Here is a 17,295-nt window from a genome sequence, read left to right as displayed (position 1 = left end):
TGCTCTGAGTTGGAAAGGTCCTCCAGCAATTCAAAAAAGAGGACAAGAACATTCAGTCTCTACTATGAACACTGGAATGGGAAAATCAAGTTATTACCCAAGCTCATGATGATTAATAATAATTATTACAGTCATACTTACTTAATAATATATATTTGTGCCCTACCTATGTCCAAAAGGAATCTGAGCCAATTTACATTAAGAAGCACAGATACAATAAAATATAACCCTTTAAAACTGTAATAAAAAGACCTGGCAAAAGAAGAGAGAGAAGGGGAGGAAGATAAAATGAACAAAGGCACTACAAATGAGAGCAAAGCCTGAGGTTCCTGGCAACTAAAGCAAAGAAAACACAAATGGATTGAGTAACACAAATGGATTTCTCATTGTAAGAAAGAGAACACCAGTTAATAAGAAGATGCTTACTGTGGAAGAATTGGCTTTGTTGGATTTTGTATATAAGGGACATGAAATATCATAATGGATAAGTTCAGTTCAGTTCAGTTCAGTCACTCAGTCGTGTCCGACTCTTTGCGACCCCATGAATTGCAGCATGCCAGGCCTCCCTGTCCATCACCAACTCCCAGAGTTCACTCAAACTTATGTCCATCGAGTCAGTGATGCCATCCAGCCATCTCATCCTCTGTCGTCCCTTTCTCCTTCTGCCCCCAATCCCTCCCAGCATCAGAGTCTTTTCCAATGAGTCAGTTCTTCACATGAGGTGACCAAAGTACTGGAGTTTCAGCTTCAGCATCATTCCTTCCAAAGAAATCCCAGGGCTGATCTCCTTCAGAATGGACTGGTTGGATCTCCTTGCAGTCCAAGGGACTCTCAAGAGTCTTCTCCAACACCACAGTTCGAAAGCATCAATTCTTTGGCACTCAGCCTTCTTCACCGTCCAACTCTCACATCCATACATGACCACGGGAAAAACCATAGCCTTGACTAGATGGACCTTTGTTGGCAAAGTAATGTCTCTGCTTTTCAATATGCTATCTAGGTTGGTCATAACTTTCCTTCCAAGGAGTAAGCGTCTTTTAATTTCATGGCTGCAGTCACCATCTGCAGTGATTTTGGAGCCCCCCAAAATAAAGTCTGACACTGTTTCCACTGTTTCCCCATCTATTTCCTATGAAGTGATGGGACCGGATGCCATGATCTTTGTTTTCTGAATGTTGAGCTTTAAGTCAACTTTTTCACTCTCCTCTTTCACTTTCATCAAGAGGCTTTTTAGTTCCTCTTCACTTTCTGCCGTAAGGGTGGTGTCATCTGCATATCTGAGGTTATTGATATTTCTCCTGGCAATCTTGATTCCAGCTTGTGTTTCTTCCAGCCCAGCGTTTCTCATGATGTACTCTGCATAGAAGTTAAATAAGCAGGGTGACAATATACAGCCTTGACATACTCCTTTTCCTATTTGGAACCAGTCTGTTGTTCCATGTGCAGTTCTAACTGTTGCTTCCTGACCTGCATACAGATTTCTCAAGAGGCAGGTCAGGTGGTCTGATATTCCCATCTCTTTCAGAATTTTCCACAGTTTATTGTGATCCACACACTCAAAGGCTTTGGCATAGTCAATAAAGCAGAAATAGATGTTTTTCTGTAACTCTCTTGCTTTTTTGATGATCCAGAAGATGTTGGCAATTTGATCTCTGGTTTCTCTGCCTTTTCTAAAACCAGCTTGAACATCAGGGAGTTCACGGTTCATGTATTGCTGAAGCCTGGCTTGGAGAATTTTGAGCATTACTTTACTAGCATGTGAGATGAGTGCAATTGTGCGGTAGTTTGGGCATTCTTTGGCATTGCCTTTCTTTGGGATTGGAATAAAAACTGACCTTTTCCAGTCCTGTGGCCACTGCTGAGTTTTCCAAATTTGCTGGCATATTGAGTGCAGCACTTTCACAGCATCATCTTTCAGGATTTGAAATAACTCAACTGGAATTCCATCACCTCCACTAGCTTTGTTCGTAGTGATGCTTTCTAAGGCCCACTTGACTTCACATTCCAGGATGTCTGGCTCTAGGTCAGTGATCACACCATTGTGATTATCTGGGTCGTGAAAATCTTTTTTGTACAGTTCTTCTGTGTATTCTTGCCACCTCTTCTTAATATCTTCTGCTTCTGTTAGGTCCATACCATTTCTGTCCTTTATCGAGCCCATCTTTGCATGAAATGTTCCCTTGGTATCTCTAATTTTCTTGAAGAGCTCTCTAGTTTTTCCCATTCTGTTGGTTTCCTCTATTTCTTTGCATTGATTGCTGAGGAAGGCTTTCTTATCTCTTCTTGCTATTCTTTGGAACTCTGCATTCAGATGCTTATATTTTTCCTTTTCTCCTTTGCTTTTCACTTCTCTTTTCACAGCTATTTGTAATGGATAAAGGCAATATTAAAAATTTATGCTACTTTTGATTGTTTTTTATATCTGCCTTTCTTAAAATCTGTATAATATCCTTATTCTATAAAGGCAAGTTTTAGGAGTAGGGATATAAGTAAATTACATATTATTCTAGAAACGTGACTTTAATAAATAAAGTTCAGAAAGTTTTGCAAAATGAATGATGGGTGTGTTCCTAGAATATCCTCATCATCAGTTGGCTTGGTCACCAAGCCCTCTTTCATATAGGGCTGTAATGTATTTTAATTAATGTAAACTTTGGCACAGATATGCTAGTCATCCACTGCTTTCTAGAGATGTTCAGACAGTAGCAGAAGCTTTTTTAGCTCCATTTTCCTCCGAAATAATGCAATCTTTTTGAAAATGTCTTGATTTCCATATAAGTAAGGACTGTTACAATAAAATAAAATCCAGTGAAAACAGGCTTACACCTGAATGGCACTTTTTGTCCAGATGAAGATCCAAAGGAGGGCAAGGTTCAGGGTTGATCAATCTAGTTGCTTCATGACTTAATGACATCATTACTTATTTCTGTTACTCCGTTTGTCAGCTGCACGATCAGTCTCATCCTTCGTCTGGATCATCTGGGGCTGTCTTATTCATATCTAGCAAGACAGAGGAGATCCCCAAAGGTTCCAGAAATCTCTCTCCATGAGTCTTTGATCTGAAATGTATTAGATGCTCATCTCTGAACCAATAATGGTACCAAGGGAGAGGTATTTGTGGAACAGCTTAGCCCTGAGCCCCCTGTCCAAGTCCTAGAGCTAGGGGTGGGTTCAGCATCTGGTAACATAGGTGAGATGATCAGGAGAGATGTGATACCTCAAATAAAATCATGGTATGAACCAAGAGGATCTTAGGGAAGCAGTCACAAAGCCCAGTAGAGCATCCAGCACCCGGAAATTTCAACTCATGACTTGAAAACAAAAATGTGGGAAGATTTTTTAAAATGAGTTTCTATTCTATTATTATTATTATAGCATTAATTGAGTCTATTATACTTTTCATTAAAAGTTCATTTTTCCTTTAAATTTTTACATGCTTAACATTTCAAAAATATTTAAATGTAGTGATAGCAGGGAAACAATTTTGCATTCTGCTTTTACTAGCATTTCAATGGCTGTCATACTCCATTAAGTGTCTCAGTGATATAATTTACTTAACTATTGCCTCTCTGTAGGACATTTAGGTTGTTTGTAATTTTTTGATATTGTGAATAACCCAGGTAACAATTTTATGCATGTGATTTTTCCCCTTCTTTGGGACATCTATGTCAGAATGTGATTCTTGATACAGATTTGTGTACATTTTCCATTTATACCAGAATGAAGAAATTTGAAGTTTCTTTTAAGGTGTTGCTATTTTGAGTTTACCAACTGCTTTCATAGTTTGCCTCCTGGGTCAAATGTCAAACTCTTCAAATAGTTTTCTTATAAGGACACCTTATAAACCTGCACCATCCTAATCATTTGTGTTGACTTTTGGAAGGAGAGCCAGGGTCTGTTATTATAAAGATGTTGAGTAGTACAGCGATATAGTATGTATAATGTAGAGCAATGGCTAAATTTGTGGTCCTTAGAGTAAGTCAGACTTGAGTTTAAATCCAAATTCTACGTGCTTGCTGTCTGATCTTTGGACAAGTTATTTAATAACATTTTGGATTTCTGTTATCTACATAAAATACAGATAGCTCCTACTTTATGAGGTTTTTTTTTTTTTCAGGATTATGGGAGACAATGTATGCAAAGCCTGGTGAATAATGAGTCAGTAATGGCGATTATTCAGAGAAGGCAATGGCACCCCACTCCAGTACTCTTGCCTGGAAAATCCCATGGATGGAGGAGCCTGGTGGGCTGCAGTCCATGGGGTCACCAAGAGTCAGGCACGACTGAGCGACTTCACTTTCACTTTTCACTTTCACACATTGGAGAAGGAAATGGCAACCCACTCCAGTGTTCTTGCCTGGAGAATCCCAGGGAAAGGGGAGCCTGGTGGGCTGCCATCTATGGGGTCGCACAAAGTTGGACATGACTGAAGTGACTTAGCAACAGCAGCAGCAAGAGAAAAAAAAAATCAGATTCTCTGTACTGGATGGCCGCCTGGTCTCTGAATCCCTTTCATAGCATTCTCATGCAGTCATTGTCCAGTATCTGAAAATTTCCTGGAATGAGGCCCTCACTACACCAGAAGGTGGTTTAGCACTGACATTTGACATACCGACAAATTCGAATTCCTCCCCGTTGCTTGTCTTTCTCTGCCTTAGTGTTATCTTTTGAAACATATGAAGCCGTTCCACTCCTTCACTGGATCTTAAAGGAAGGAACTGGAAAGGCCAGCCACTGCCCACTGCAGAAACCCCCTCAATGTGATCCTCAGAAGTGGTCCTTTGCTGACACTGTCAGAGGTGAAATGCATGTTTGTGAAGTGGCCTATTTCTTAATAGGAAGCACTCATGGATTGGAAGTTCTACCATTTATGGAACTTAAGTTTTTCCTTCTATAACTTCTACCTCTTGGATATAGTGCCATCCTTGATTCCTGGCTCCCTTAGGTTATTTACCCTGGGCAAGTGACTCCAGCCCTCTGAGAGTGGAAAGTAGGGGAAATAATAGCACCTAATACATTGGGTTGTTGTAGGATTAAATGAAATAGTCATGTCAAGCATTTAACATAGAGCATATAATAGGTGTTCTGAGTATCAGTGGGCGTTTGACTAGGTGAAACCATTTTTCTCAGAATATATAGTCTTAACTGTCTTGGATAATAATCAGAGATGTTATGCTTCCTCCATAAAGGGTTGAGAACCAGTTCAGAGCAATACTAATTCTGAGGGGTAATTTAGAATTGAAGAGAAAAAGATATAGCTGTGAGTACCACCTAGTGGCCTTCTAGAGGTATAACAATTTAATCAGCAATGTCAGGTGGCACAGTGGTAAATGAATCCGCCTGCCAATGCAGGAGACGCCAGAGATGCGACTTCGATCTCTGGGTCAGAAGATCCCTTGGAGAAGGAAATGGCAACCCACTCCAGTTTTCTTGCCAGGAAAATTCCATGGACAAAGGAGCCTGGTGGGCTACAGTCCAGGGGGGCCGCAGAGTCGGATATGACCGAGCACAGCACAGCAGCAGTATTTAGGAAAAGTTCAGCTCACTGACCATCAGTTCTAACTGTGGTAGGCTCTCAGCAGACAGAAGAGTTTGATTTCCAACCCGTTTTCCAGATCCAGATGAGTTGAGTCTGAGTCCTCCAGAAAATAAGGGTAATCACAGATTTTATTTAGAGAGAAGTCAAGTCATCTCTTGGAATCAGTAGAGTGGAACGGGGAAATGTGAAATAATAATGCTTTCTTTTTGCTGATTTCTCCCTGGAAGTGAATGATGTTGCTTGTGCCTAATCTGAGACCACTCATCGGCCTCTCTTTCCTCCCAAATTGCGAGTGAACTTCAGTCCATCCCAGGGCATTTCCTTTCCAGGTGGGGTACTGGAAGAAAATAGGTTCCAAGATTTGAAAATGAAAATTCTTAAAGGGAGTTGCTCACAAGAGGCTGACAATCTTACTTTAATTTTAAAAACTTTAATTTCAGATGTACAGAAAAGTTACAAGAATAATAGAAAGAGTTCTTATATGTATTTCACCCAAATGTCTCAAATGTGAATATTTCACTGTGGTTGCTTTTCCTTTATCACTCTCTTTTTGTCCCCCTTCTACACACACACACACACACACACACACATACACACACACACACACAAAACCATTTGAGAGTAAATTGCAGACATAATGCCCTGTTATTCCTAAAAATAAGTAAATGATCAAAGTCAGGAAATTATAAATGATTCAGTGCTATTATCTAATGAACATACCTTATTACAGTCTCACCAGTTATTCTACTAATAGCCTTTATAGAAAAAGGAAAAAGTATGGCCCAGAATATAATCCTAACTAGATGTTCATATTGCATTTCATTTTCATGATTCTTTGGTCTCTCTTAATCTTTAAAAGATTTAAATACTTTAAAAGTATTTTAGGACAATTTCTTTGTTTTTCATGACCTGTCTAAAAATAATTGACATATTATAAAAATTTTACAGAATTATAGAAGTATTAAAGAGTTTCATACTGAATAACATAAATAATAAATTAGTGAGGAAGTAGAAAAAGCTTTTCCTGGAGAGAATGCCAGCTAATAAACACAGAAGGAATGATAGAATGAGCAAATCACAGCTTGACAACTGGAATAATAATAATTAGGCAAAAGTCATCAATGGGTGTTAAAACTTGCAGGTGAAACATTGATGAATAAAGGATATTTGCATAGTTTCAAAGTATTTTCCCACAAAATATGTGTTTGTTACAAAGAGAAAAATAATATATGTATATTGAAGAAAGCTGGAAGACACCATCTTAACAAGGGATCAAAGCTAGTGTCACCAGTAATATGCAGTTAGACAATTTGTGCCTCCTGATATCATGCACTGAAAAGGGCAGTCTCACTCTGGTATTCCTGATCAAACATGCATAACCTGAATTTAAACACAAGGGAACACCAGACAAATCTCATCTAGGGGCAATCTATAAAGTAAATAGCTTATACTCTTCAAATTCTGCCAGTTAATCAGAAAATTTGTAACTTCACTTGACAGCCCTACTTTGGTCTAGATGTGTGTGTCAAGGTGGTCAAGGGGGATCTGGGTCTTCAGGACAAAGGCCAGTTTTTATTTTGATCTTGGAATGCTCTGAGTCCCTCTCTCAGAACAGCTGTGCCCAGCAGATTGCACTAGGGCCAAAGGTGCCATGCCTAGCTCCTACTCCCATGGCTGCAGAGTCACTGACTCCAAGGTCCAGGATGCCCATCTCCATGGCAAGGCATTTGGCCATGGCTTTGGCATACTCGAGTTTGGAGGCATTTTTCCAAGGTCATTAATATAGGACGAATAAAGGGAAACACTACCTGATGCAGAATGTAGAAATTTTTTGGCTCTGGGGAGTAAGAACTAGGAAGTTAAGCTGGCTCAGGAAGAGAAAAGTGACTATTTAGAATGACAATGTCAAGAGACAGTCACAGTGGAGTTTAGTCTTTCTGAGGTGAGTTGGGAAGAGAGGAGGAGAGCTATAACTCCAGCTTTCCCTTAATTCCCTGGTTTCCCAATGCCACTGTCAGCCCCTTAGCCAACTCTAGAGGGATAGATCCCATCCAGGTAGCATCTTTGACCTCAGGCAGTAGCTATCTTCTCTCTTCCGGATAATGGAGAGGGAAACAGTGTTCAGGACACAGCCTCTTGGGTTGGTTTCTAGTGACCTATGGAATGACAAGCTCCAGTGCCTATTACTACACCAAAGTGATGTCTGAGCTCTTCTTACATACCCCATCGGACACTGGAATCTCCTTCCAGGCCATCAGCAGCATGGAGGACTTCTGGGATGTGAGTATGAGATCTCCTCTACCCCTCCCCTCTTCTTCACAGTGGCCTAAAGCCTGAGGCCATGGGCCAGGTTTCAGGGCTGTCAAATGGTAGATAAGGCCATATCCAGAGACAGGGCATTCCAGCATTAGGCTGAGTCATGGGGTCAGGCAAGAATTAATGGGTCAGACTAGACAGAGTTCAGGTGGTGATAGGTTAGAGATCGGGATGATAATCAGAGAGTCAAGTCAGTGCTTAAACTAGTATTGAGAGTCAGAGGTAAAGCAGAACTTCAAAATGTATTTTAAGTAAAGAGTAAGGCCACATCAGGCTGAGATTTGGCCAGAGTTCATGGGTAGGCTGAAGAGCCCAACAGAAGCAGACTGGAGACAAGCTGGAGGGGGTCAGTGAGTATGGGAAAAGGGAATTCTAAGGGTAAGAGTCAGCAGAGTCTGGGTCAGGTTCAACCCAGTTCGTGATCTAGTTTGCCCAGGGCCCATTACTGGACAGCTTGTATTGGACCAAATGGTACAACAACCAGAGCCTGGGCCACGGCTCCCACTCCTTCATCTACTATGAGAACCTGCTGCTGGGGGTTCCGAGGCTGCGGCAGCTGCGGGTCCGCAATGACTCCTGCGTGGTGCATGAGGACTTCCGCGAGGACATTCTGAGCTGCTACGATGTCTACTCCCCAGACAAGGAAGAGCAACTCCCCTTTGGGCCCCTCAACGGCACAGCGTGAGTGAGTCCCCCAACCAGTGTCGCAGGGCTTGCCCCTCTGAGCCTGATGCCATCCCAGGTTTGGGAACTGTTTCCATTCAGACTTAAAGAGCCTTGGGGGTACTTGGTGGGGAGGTGAGAGGCATCTCTCTGAGACCCATCTGTGACTGGAGACCCTGGTCTGGGTCATTGAGGAACAGAAAAGGTATGTTAGCAGACAGAGCCATAGCCTTCAGAGTTGTCTTCACACACAGGTCCCTGTCACAGCTGCCCGACTCTGGAGGCAGTCTTGCCAGAGGAAGCATCCTTTCTTGCCCAGAAGACCCTTCTGGGTATGGAGAATGGATCCACACAAGTCATGGCTGGAAAAGTCTGATCCTTGGAGCTAATAGGGGAAGGCAGCAAGGGGCCAAGGATGGATGAGGAATTAGGGAAGAAAGGGGAAAGGGTGAATAGGACAGGAAAGAAGAGGAAAGAAAGAAGGGTTCAGGGAGGAAAGTTTGTGGACAAAACAGAGAATCATGGGGCTAAGTAGCCAGGTGCACATGAGAAGAAAGGGTCTTTTCTGGGCTACATGCTTTCCTCATGGGGACTACTCAGGCTGGAGTCAAAAGTGGACTTGGGTTTATTATCTGTAGACTTGGGTGACATTGTAAAATATCAGGAGATTTACATTTGAACTTCACTTCAGCCACTAACTAGCTGGATTATCTCAGACATCTGAGTATTAGTTTCATCCTCTGTAAAATGCGAATAATATTTTTCCTTCCTTCTCAAATAGTTAGGTTAAACAAGATAATATATGTAAAATGTATATGTGATATGTATAGGTAATATATATGAAACGATAAAGCCCAGACGGTTATGAAATGCTGCCATTGCCTTGGGAGTCCAGCTTCTGGGCCTGGCTCAGACCTCTCCACTCAGGTGGCTTCTTCTGTGACAGATGGACCTACCACTCGCAGGGTGAGCTGGGGGGCTCCTCTCACTGGGGCCAGCTCACAAGCTACAGTGGAGGTGGCTACTACCTGGACCTTCCAGGATCGCGACGGGCCTGTGAAGAGGCACTCAAGCACCTTAAGGAGGGCCTGTGGCTGGACAGGGGCACTCGGGTGGTCTTCATCGACTTCTCAGTCTACAATGCGAACATCAATCTTTTCTGTGTTCTGAGGTAGGTCCCCTTTCCCTGCCTTCCCTCTGTCACCCATGGTTCCTGGTTCACTTCTCCTCTGCTAGAGACCCTTCCTTAAATGTGTTCCCTGTGGTGGGGGAGGGGAGAGGATGGGAGGAACTGTCCCAACACAGGCCCCACCAGACACCCCCCTCCTCCCACAGACTGGTGGTGGAGTTTCCAGCTACAGGAGGTGCCATCCCATCCTGGCAAATCCGCACGGTTAAGCTGATCCGCTATGTCAGCAACTGGGACTTCTTTATCGTTGGCTGTGAGATTGCCTTCTGCATCTTCATCTTCTACTACATAGTGGAGGAGATCCTAGAGCTCCGCATCCACAGGCTTCGTTACCTCAGCAGCATCTGGAACATTCTGGACCTGGTGGTCATCTTGGTGAGGGACAGATGTCCTAGACTTGGGACACCTGGGGTGGTGCAGGGAGGTCTACCCTGAGAGGGGCTCCCAGTTCTTCCTTCTGGCGTCCCAAGTCTTTGGGACTTCTGGTCAAATCACTGTGTAACAGCTCCCTAATCCAGAGGCTGATGTGCCCCAGGCTCGGCCCTGGAAGAATCCTATCTCCATGTTTCCTCTCCCTCTGGCCTGTGATCCAGGCCCTGCTTCTTTTTTGTACCTGATGTTATGTTCCTCTTCTGTCTCTCCCCCTCATGACCTGTCCCCTTGAAACTCCTGCCTTTTCTCTTCTATTAAAATTTTCTGCCTCTTCATCTTCATTTCCTTCCTATTAACAGGACACATGCATGTCCGACCAAGGCTGGAAAGAGGTGGGGGAAATAAAATTGCTTGGCTCCATCTCTCCGTGGTCCTTTACAATCTACATATTTACCACTGGCCTCACAGCCTTCTCTTGGACTTTGAGCTGTTCCCCAAATCAGCCTATCCAGTTCCACTTGAACCTAAGATAGTCAACCACTCAGCAGGGAAAGAGGTGTTTTTCTACCTACCTGTCTTACCCACCCCAGGTCTCCCCTGGGACTTCATGGTTGGACTTCCCTTGAGATTCTCTTGACTCTGACACCCCCCAACCCCCGTTGTGACAGCTCTCCATTCTGGCTGTGGGCTTCCACGTATTCCGAACCCTCGAGGTGAATCGGCTGATGGGGAAGCTTTTACAGCAGCCAAACATGTATGCTGACTTTGAGTTCCTCGCCTTCTGGCAGACACAGTACAACAACATGAACGCCGTCAACCTCTTCTTTGCCTGGATCAAGGTACCTTGGGGCTCCGCACCCTCAGCAGCACCTCAGGGCACGCATTCTCCCTTCCCTAGGACTTGTCTCATTTTCCTTGTCTGGTTTTGGCAACTCCTGTGGCCTCCCTAGGCCCCCGGAGTGGACTGTTTCAGGCTTTCCTCTTTCTTCCCTAATTACTTGGTTCAATATGGCCCTTTCAGATATTCAAGTACATCAGCTTCAACAAGACCATGACCCAGCTCTCCTCCACGCTGGCCCGCTGTGCCAAGGACATCCTGGGCTTTGCCGTCATGTTCTTCCTTGTGTTTTTCGCCTATGCCCAGCTGGGCTACCTGCTTTTCGGGACCCAAGTGGAAAACTTTAGCACTTTCATCAAGTGCATGTGTGTGTCCTTCCCCCTCCACGCCTCCCTGGCCCCTCACCCTCTGGCTCTAGGGGTGTGTGTATCCTTGGGGAATTTGGGTGGATGTGGATATGGGTGTCTCTGTGCTTAAAGCATCTGGATGAGTCCCCAGAAGCCCTAGTATGTGTGCTCAGCATCTCTGACCTTGTTCTGTCTGCATCAGATTGGGTCAGGGGTCTGAGTTCACTGAAGAGCAGTAGGGAGGGAAGTGGGATGGCGTCAAGGTTATGGTTGGGCTCAGGGTGAAGCCCAGGCCATGGTGTCTCAGCTTCACTCAGTTCCGGATCATCCTTGGGGACTTTGACTACAATGCTATTGACAACGCCAACCGCATCCTGGGACCTGTTTACTTTGTCACCTACGTCTTCTTCGTCTTCTTCGTGCTCCTGGTGAGGGTCCCACTGAGGGATGGGGATTTGGGAACATGAGGAGTGGAGATGTGAATGGCCTGCAGGGTGGGGTTTTGTCCCCCACTCCACCCATGTTCTACACTAATAATTAGAGAGGGTTTCTCAAACCAAGGATGGAGAGGTGGGGGGCGAGGAGAACCTTTGCATTTTCTGAAGGTTGGCCAGTGTGTGGTCAGCACAGTTAGGCAGTTTGCAGAGTATAAAGGAATCTGCAGGCTCCCTCCCTAAAATCAAACCCCTGTCCTCCAAGGATGGAAAGAGAAGGAAGGCTACTTCATGGGGAGAAAGGCCTGCCCTTGGAAGCTTTTCTGCCTATTTTCTAAGACCCCCTTTCCCCTGGGGCTCTCTGGCTCTTTCTACTACCATTGTTTTGTATTTGCTCCCTCTCCCTGCCAACCATGAAAGATCTGTGTTTGATTTTTGTTAGAAAAGCCAGCAGGTTTCTTTATTTGATTGGTGGACAGGGATACAGATATGGATTTGGGGATAGATGGTGAAGAGAGCACAATTTTATTCTCACCTTGGAAAGTTTCTGGCTTCAGTGACAAGCAGACCCTTCCATGAAGGGGGCCTGTGGCGTATGTTGGGGTATCTTCGTGGCCAGATTACTGCAGCAGTAAGGGAGGACATCAGGTTGATGAAGGGGCATGACCCCCACTCCCACCCCCACAACAGAACTGTGCTGAAAGCCTGGGCCCTGGGGACCCTGAGATGTGGGGATTAGTGGGCTGCAGAGATGGCGCTGGAGGTATTGGCCTTTTTGGAACACATGTTGGGATGTTCATAGGGTCTGTGGGCTTGATGCTGTCAGTGGATCTGGAAGTGAGGACTCTGGTCCCTGCTTTCTCCTCCAGAACATGTTCCTGGCCATCATCAATGACACATACTCAGAGGTCAAGGAGGAGCTGGCTGGACAAAAGGATGAGCTACAGCTTTCAGACCTCCTGAGACAGGTGACTACTCAGTCTCCTTGAGCCGCACATGTGCATCGGGGCCCAGGTCAAGGCTCTGTGTCCTGGTCTGCGCCTGATGGGTTAGGGGCCTGTGCTCTCGTGTGCCTTCAGCTTATCCCTGGGATCCTGTCACCCTGTGAGTGCAGGTGGGGACAAGAGATGAGGAGGAGGTTGCAGGCAGGAACCAGGCCTGTTTCTTTTCCCTGTCCAGGGCTACAACAAGACCCTACGGAGGCTGCGTCTGAGGAAGGAGCAGGTTTCAGATGTGCAGAAGGTCCTGCAGGCTGGGGAGCAGGAGATCCAGTTTGAGGACCTCACCAACACCTTGAGGGAGTGAGCAAGCAGAGATCCAACCTTCTCTGACATTGATCTATAAGTCCTTGACCCTCAAGCATATGCCCTTTGCCTATAACCCTCCAATCTTGGCCCATGGGCCTCTGACCTTGTTTTACAGGCCTTTAACCTTGGCTTATTGGAGAAGGCATGGCACCCCACTCCAGTACTCTTGCCTGGAAAATCCCATGGACAGAGGAGCCTGGTGGGCTGCAGTCCATGGGGTCGCGAAGAGTCAGACACGACTGAGCGACTTCCCTTTCACTTTTCACTTTCATGCGTTGGAGAAGGAAATGGCAACCCACTCCAGTGTTCTTGCCTGGAGAGTCCCAGGGACGGGGGAGCCTGGTGGACTGCCGTTTATGGGGTCACACAGAGTCGGACACAACTGAAGTGACTTAGCAGCAGCAGCAGCAGCAACCTTGGCTTATAGGTCTCTTCTCCTGACCTTCAGCACTGTGCCCCTGGTTTAAAGGACTCTGACCATGTTCTATTCTGGACCTTGCTGAACAACCCTTAGCACTAGTGTAATACCATGATTCCCTAATCATTTTATACATCCCTCACTCCCACAGAACTCGGAGCTTAATTCAATGCTCCCTCACAAACACAGGATTATTTCCTTAGCCATCCTCTCCCCGCTTCTCAGTTAAACATATTAATAAACATTGATCAGATATATTGTGAGTACCAGCTGTGGGCCAGGCATATAATTAAATGAGATAATCTTTGTCTTCCAGGAATTCACAGACATGTAAGCAAATAAACAGAAATCACAGAACAGTGATTCTGTTCCACAACAGAAATAACTAAAAGCAAGGGAGCATGGAGGTATAAAAGCACATACAAAGGCAAAGAGGTCTGAAACTGAGCCACATGCACAGGAGTAATAAGTAACTGAGCATTGTAAGGCAGTAAATGAAAGGTTGGGCAATGCAGACGAGGCGGAGAAATGGGCTAAGGCCACATTGGGAAAAGCCCTGAACACCACTTCTCTATCTAAAGAATAGGGTGCCCAGGAGAGGTTTTAAGCAGGGAAGGAGTATAGTTAGTCTTGTACTCTTTTTTTTCGGGTGGGGATAGGGGAGGGGCCGGAGAAGGCAATGGCACCCCACTCCAGTACTCTTGCCTGGAAAAGCCCATGGACGGAGGAGCCTGGTGGGCTGTCCATGGGGTCGCTGAGTCAGACACGACTGAGCGACTTCACTTTCACGCATTGGAGAAGGAAATGGCAACCCACTCCAGTGTTCTTGCCTGGAGAATCCCAGGAACGGGGGAGCCTGGTGGGCTGCCGTCTATGGGGTCGCACAGAGTCAGACACGACTGAAGCGACTTAGCAGCAGCAGCAGCAGGGGAGGGGCATGCAATGCAGCTTTTGGGATTTTAGTTCCCTGACCAGGGATCAAACCTGGGCCCTTGGCAGTGAAAGTGCAAGTCCTAACCACTGGACTGCCAGGAAATTCCATAGGCTTGTACTTTAGAATAATGTAACTCTAGTTGCATTATGAAGGATGGATTTCAGGGGTAGGTAATGAAGGGAAGGCCACAGGGCAGAGGGTAGGGAGCAGGTAGAGGGTGGGTTATTTGGAGGCAAAGAGATTTTGCAGTAATTCTTTTAGGAGATCCTGAGGGCCTGAACCTAGTCAGCAGGAGTCAGGGAAGGAAGAAATAGATTCAAGGGATTGTGTGAGGGGTTTCAAACCACTAGACCTTGACATCCTGGCTTTCTCATGTGGCCCCCTTTGTCTCTAGAGAGCAAGACCCTTGCCAGAGTCTAGCAAAAAAAAAGAGTGAGGAGTCCATAATGGAGAGCTCACAGCCATGGCAGGTCAGAGGTCATTTCATCCCCCTGTTCTCTTCAGGCTGGAGCACACAGAGCATGAGACGACCAAGCTTACGGCTGCCTTCACTAGGTTTGACCAAGATGGGAACTGCGTCCTAGACGAGAAGGAGCAGAAGGAGACTCAGCAGAAGCTGGAAGGGGAAAGGGTGAGCCCGGGCGGCTGGTGGAGAGGCTACAAGGAAACTGCTCATCCTCCTCTTCCTGCAGCACACCCGGAACACTAACCAACTTGGAAATCCTCCAATGGATGGGCGGGAAAGAGCTCTCTAGAATAGTGGTTCTCAAACTGCTGTGTGGTAGAACCCCCTGGAGAGTTTTAAAACATCCTCATGCTCAGGCCACACACTCCAGACCAGAATCTCTGGGAGAGTCAGTGGGGGTCAGCCATCATTTGTTTTCAATGTGGTTCTGCCAGAATTGGACACTGGCTGGTTTTTTAAAATTAATCAATTTATTTATTCATGGCTGTACTGGATCTCTGTTGTAGGCTTTCTCTAGTTGTGGTGTGCAGGCTTCTCATTGCGGTGGCTTCTCTTATTGTAGAGTATGGGCTCTAGGACATGTGAGCCTCAGTAGCTGTCGTATGTGGGCTCAGTAGTCGCGGCTCCTGGGCTCTAGAGCACAGGCTCAGTAGTTGTGGTGCATGGGCTTAGTTGGTCCATGGCATAGTGGGATCTTCCCCTATCAGGGACTGGATCCACGTCTCCTGCATTGGCAGGTGGATTCTTTACCACTGAACCACCAGGGAAGCCTCATCAGTCGTTTTTAAAGCTCCCCAGGTGACTCCAGTGCATAGCCAAGGTTGATCATCATTGCTCTAAAACACAGCCTCAGGGAGAAAAGGACCAATTGCCGAGGAATCTCTGACAATTCCTTCAGAGCACTTGCCCTCTCCTTGGAATTCTCAAACTCTGACCCTTAGCTGCCCCTCCTATGCCTCTTCATCCCTAGCCTGCATAGACTAAAAAGCCAAGGGCTAAAGGAGCAGTGCCAGGACACTGTCCCTCCTCTCCCTCAACAGAGTTGGCTTCTAGTGAGTGCCCCATTCATCAGTGCTTCAAGGAGCTTGTGTTTTGTTTCTTGGGGAGGTGATTCTCTCCCAGAGGTTAGGCCAGCTTCGTGTCTAGCACCACCACTCTGATTCTGTTGTCTCTAGAGTTTGAGGGGAAAAGGGAATAGCAATAACTATAGCCCAAGGCCTGGTCCTGAGAGCCCATTAGAGCAAGTGATGGAGCAGGAGCTGATGACTTCCCAGAGTCATCTTCTCCATGACCTCTGACTTCCTGATCAGGTGGCCGTCCATGCTGAGATTGAGAACTTGGGCTGGTCCATTGTGAGGAGCCCACCAGGCGAGTCGAGTCCAAAGCAGGCTGCCAAAGCAGGTGGCTGGGTTTCGGGAGAAGAATTCTACACGTACGTGCAGCCAGGGGGCCCAGGGCTGACTGTGTTTATGTCATTCTACCTTGAGCTTCTTTCCACAACCTTCCAACTCCCTATCCTACCCCAGGGAAAACCCCTGTCCCCCTTTAATTCTCCCAGCACCACTGGGCCTTATGTTCTTTGCTCCCATCCAAGCATCCCCTGTTCTGTACCCCCTTCCCCTGGAGTCACCCAGCTCTCCAGACACACATTTCTGCTCCTTTGCTCTCTCTCAAATCCTGCACAGGCTCACAAGGAGAGTTTTGCAGCTGGAGACTGTCCTGGAAGGAGTCATGACCCAGGTTGATGCCATGAGGTCAAAGTTGACGATGGTGGAGAGGAAGGGGTGGCTGGCTCCTCTTCCGGGCGCAGTGAGTGGTCCTTCACCTGGCTCTTCTTGGCTCCCCACAGCTGATCTCTACCATCTTTTCTACTCAGTGGATGGAGGCAAAACATTTTTGAAAGACCAGCATTTCAGTCTCCTGGGGCAACATGTTCCCGGTAGTCAGTCAGTGGAGGTCAGGGGGTGGAAAGAAGAACTGAAGTTGTTTCTCTGGCCTGAGGGTGGCCTTAGCCTCCAGGAGAGGGTCTGGGGTTGGAGAAACAGATCCAGGTAAAAGGAAAGTGGGACACAAACTCCTCCTCCACGTGACCTGTCCTTTTTTTCTTCCAACAGGGGGAACAAGGCATTTGGGAGCACCTGCAGGCATCCCCAGCTGTGACTCCAGCCCCCTGGGGACTCTAGGGCAGGCCGGAGAGTAGTGGGGGAGGGGTCCTAAAGCTTCAGACAGCAGGTTCGTCTGTCACCGCCTCCCCAGAAGCTCCCCCAGCACACGCCCTCCTCTTCTAGGGCAGTGGGTGCTACCACTGCTGCTGCCAAGCCCCACCCCGTGCCTGGCCTTTTGAGCCAAGGTTTCTGTGTGTAGCTGTATAGCTCTCTGAAATATTTCCTGCTGGGCCTCTCACCCCTGTGGGCTCTGAATTCTGCTGTGATAATTTTTTTTTTTAAAGTCAAAAACAATAAAGGAAAGAAG

General features: G+C 46.3%; 1 protein-coding gene across 2 annotated transcripts in view; it reads left to right on the top strand.

The window, feature by feature from the left end:
* PKD2L1 (polycystin 2 like 1, transient receptor potential cation channel) overlaps positions 1 to 17,006 on the top strand; it is a 41,691-nt gene extending 24,685 nt beyond the window's left edge. For both annotated transcript variants that reach the window (XM_055560028.1, XM_055560029.1), the window contains exons 3-15: positions 7,692 to 7,819; positions 8,283 to 8,536; positions 9,465 to 9,689; positions 9,854 to 10,082; positions 10,748 to 10,918; positions 11,101 to 11,282; positions 11,572 to 11,692; positions 12,568 to 12,666; positions 12,878 to 12,999; positions 14,862 to 14,988; positions 16,134 to 16,255; positions 16,509 to 16,632; positions 16,938 to 17,006. In XM_055560028.1, the coding sequence (XP_055416003.1) occupies positions 7,692 to 7,819; positions 8,283 to 8,536; positions 9,465 to 9,689; positions 9,854 to 10,082; positions 10,748 to 10,918; positions 11,101 to 11,282; positions 11,572 to 11,692; positions 12,568 to 12,666; positions 12,878 to 12,999; positions 14,862 to 14,988; positions 16,134 to 16,255; positions 16,509 to 16,632; positions 16,938 to 17,006 (1,973 nt within the window). The remainder of the gene's footprint in view (positions 1 to 7,691; positions 7,820 to 8,282; positions 8,537 to 9,464; positions 9,690 to 9,853; positions 10,083 to 10,747; positions 10,919 to 11,100; positions 11,283 to 11,571; positions 11,693 to 12,567; positions 12,667 to 12,877; positions 13,000 to 14,861; positions 14,989 to 16,133; positions 16,256 to 16,508; positions 16,633 to 16,937) is intronic.
* The last annotated feature ends 289 nt before the right edge of the window (positions 17,007 to 17,295 follow it).

The sequence above is a fragment of the Bubalus kerabau genome, chromosome 22, assembly GCF_029407905.1.
Source record: "Bubalus kerabau isolate K-KA32 ecotype Philippines breed swamp buffalo chromosome 22, PCC_UOA_SB_1v2, whole genome shotgun sequence".
NCBI lineage: Eukaryota > Metazoa > Chordata > Mammalia > Artiodactyla > Bovidae > Bubalus > Bubalus kerabau.
Note: the sequence above shows the minus strand (reverse complement) of the source record. Positions and strands in the feature narration are given on the sequence as shown.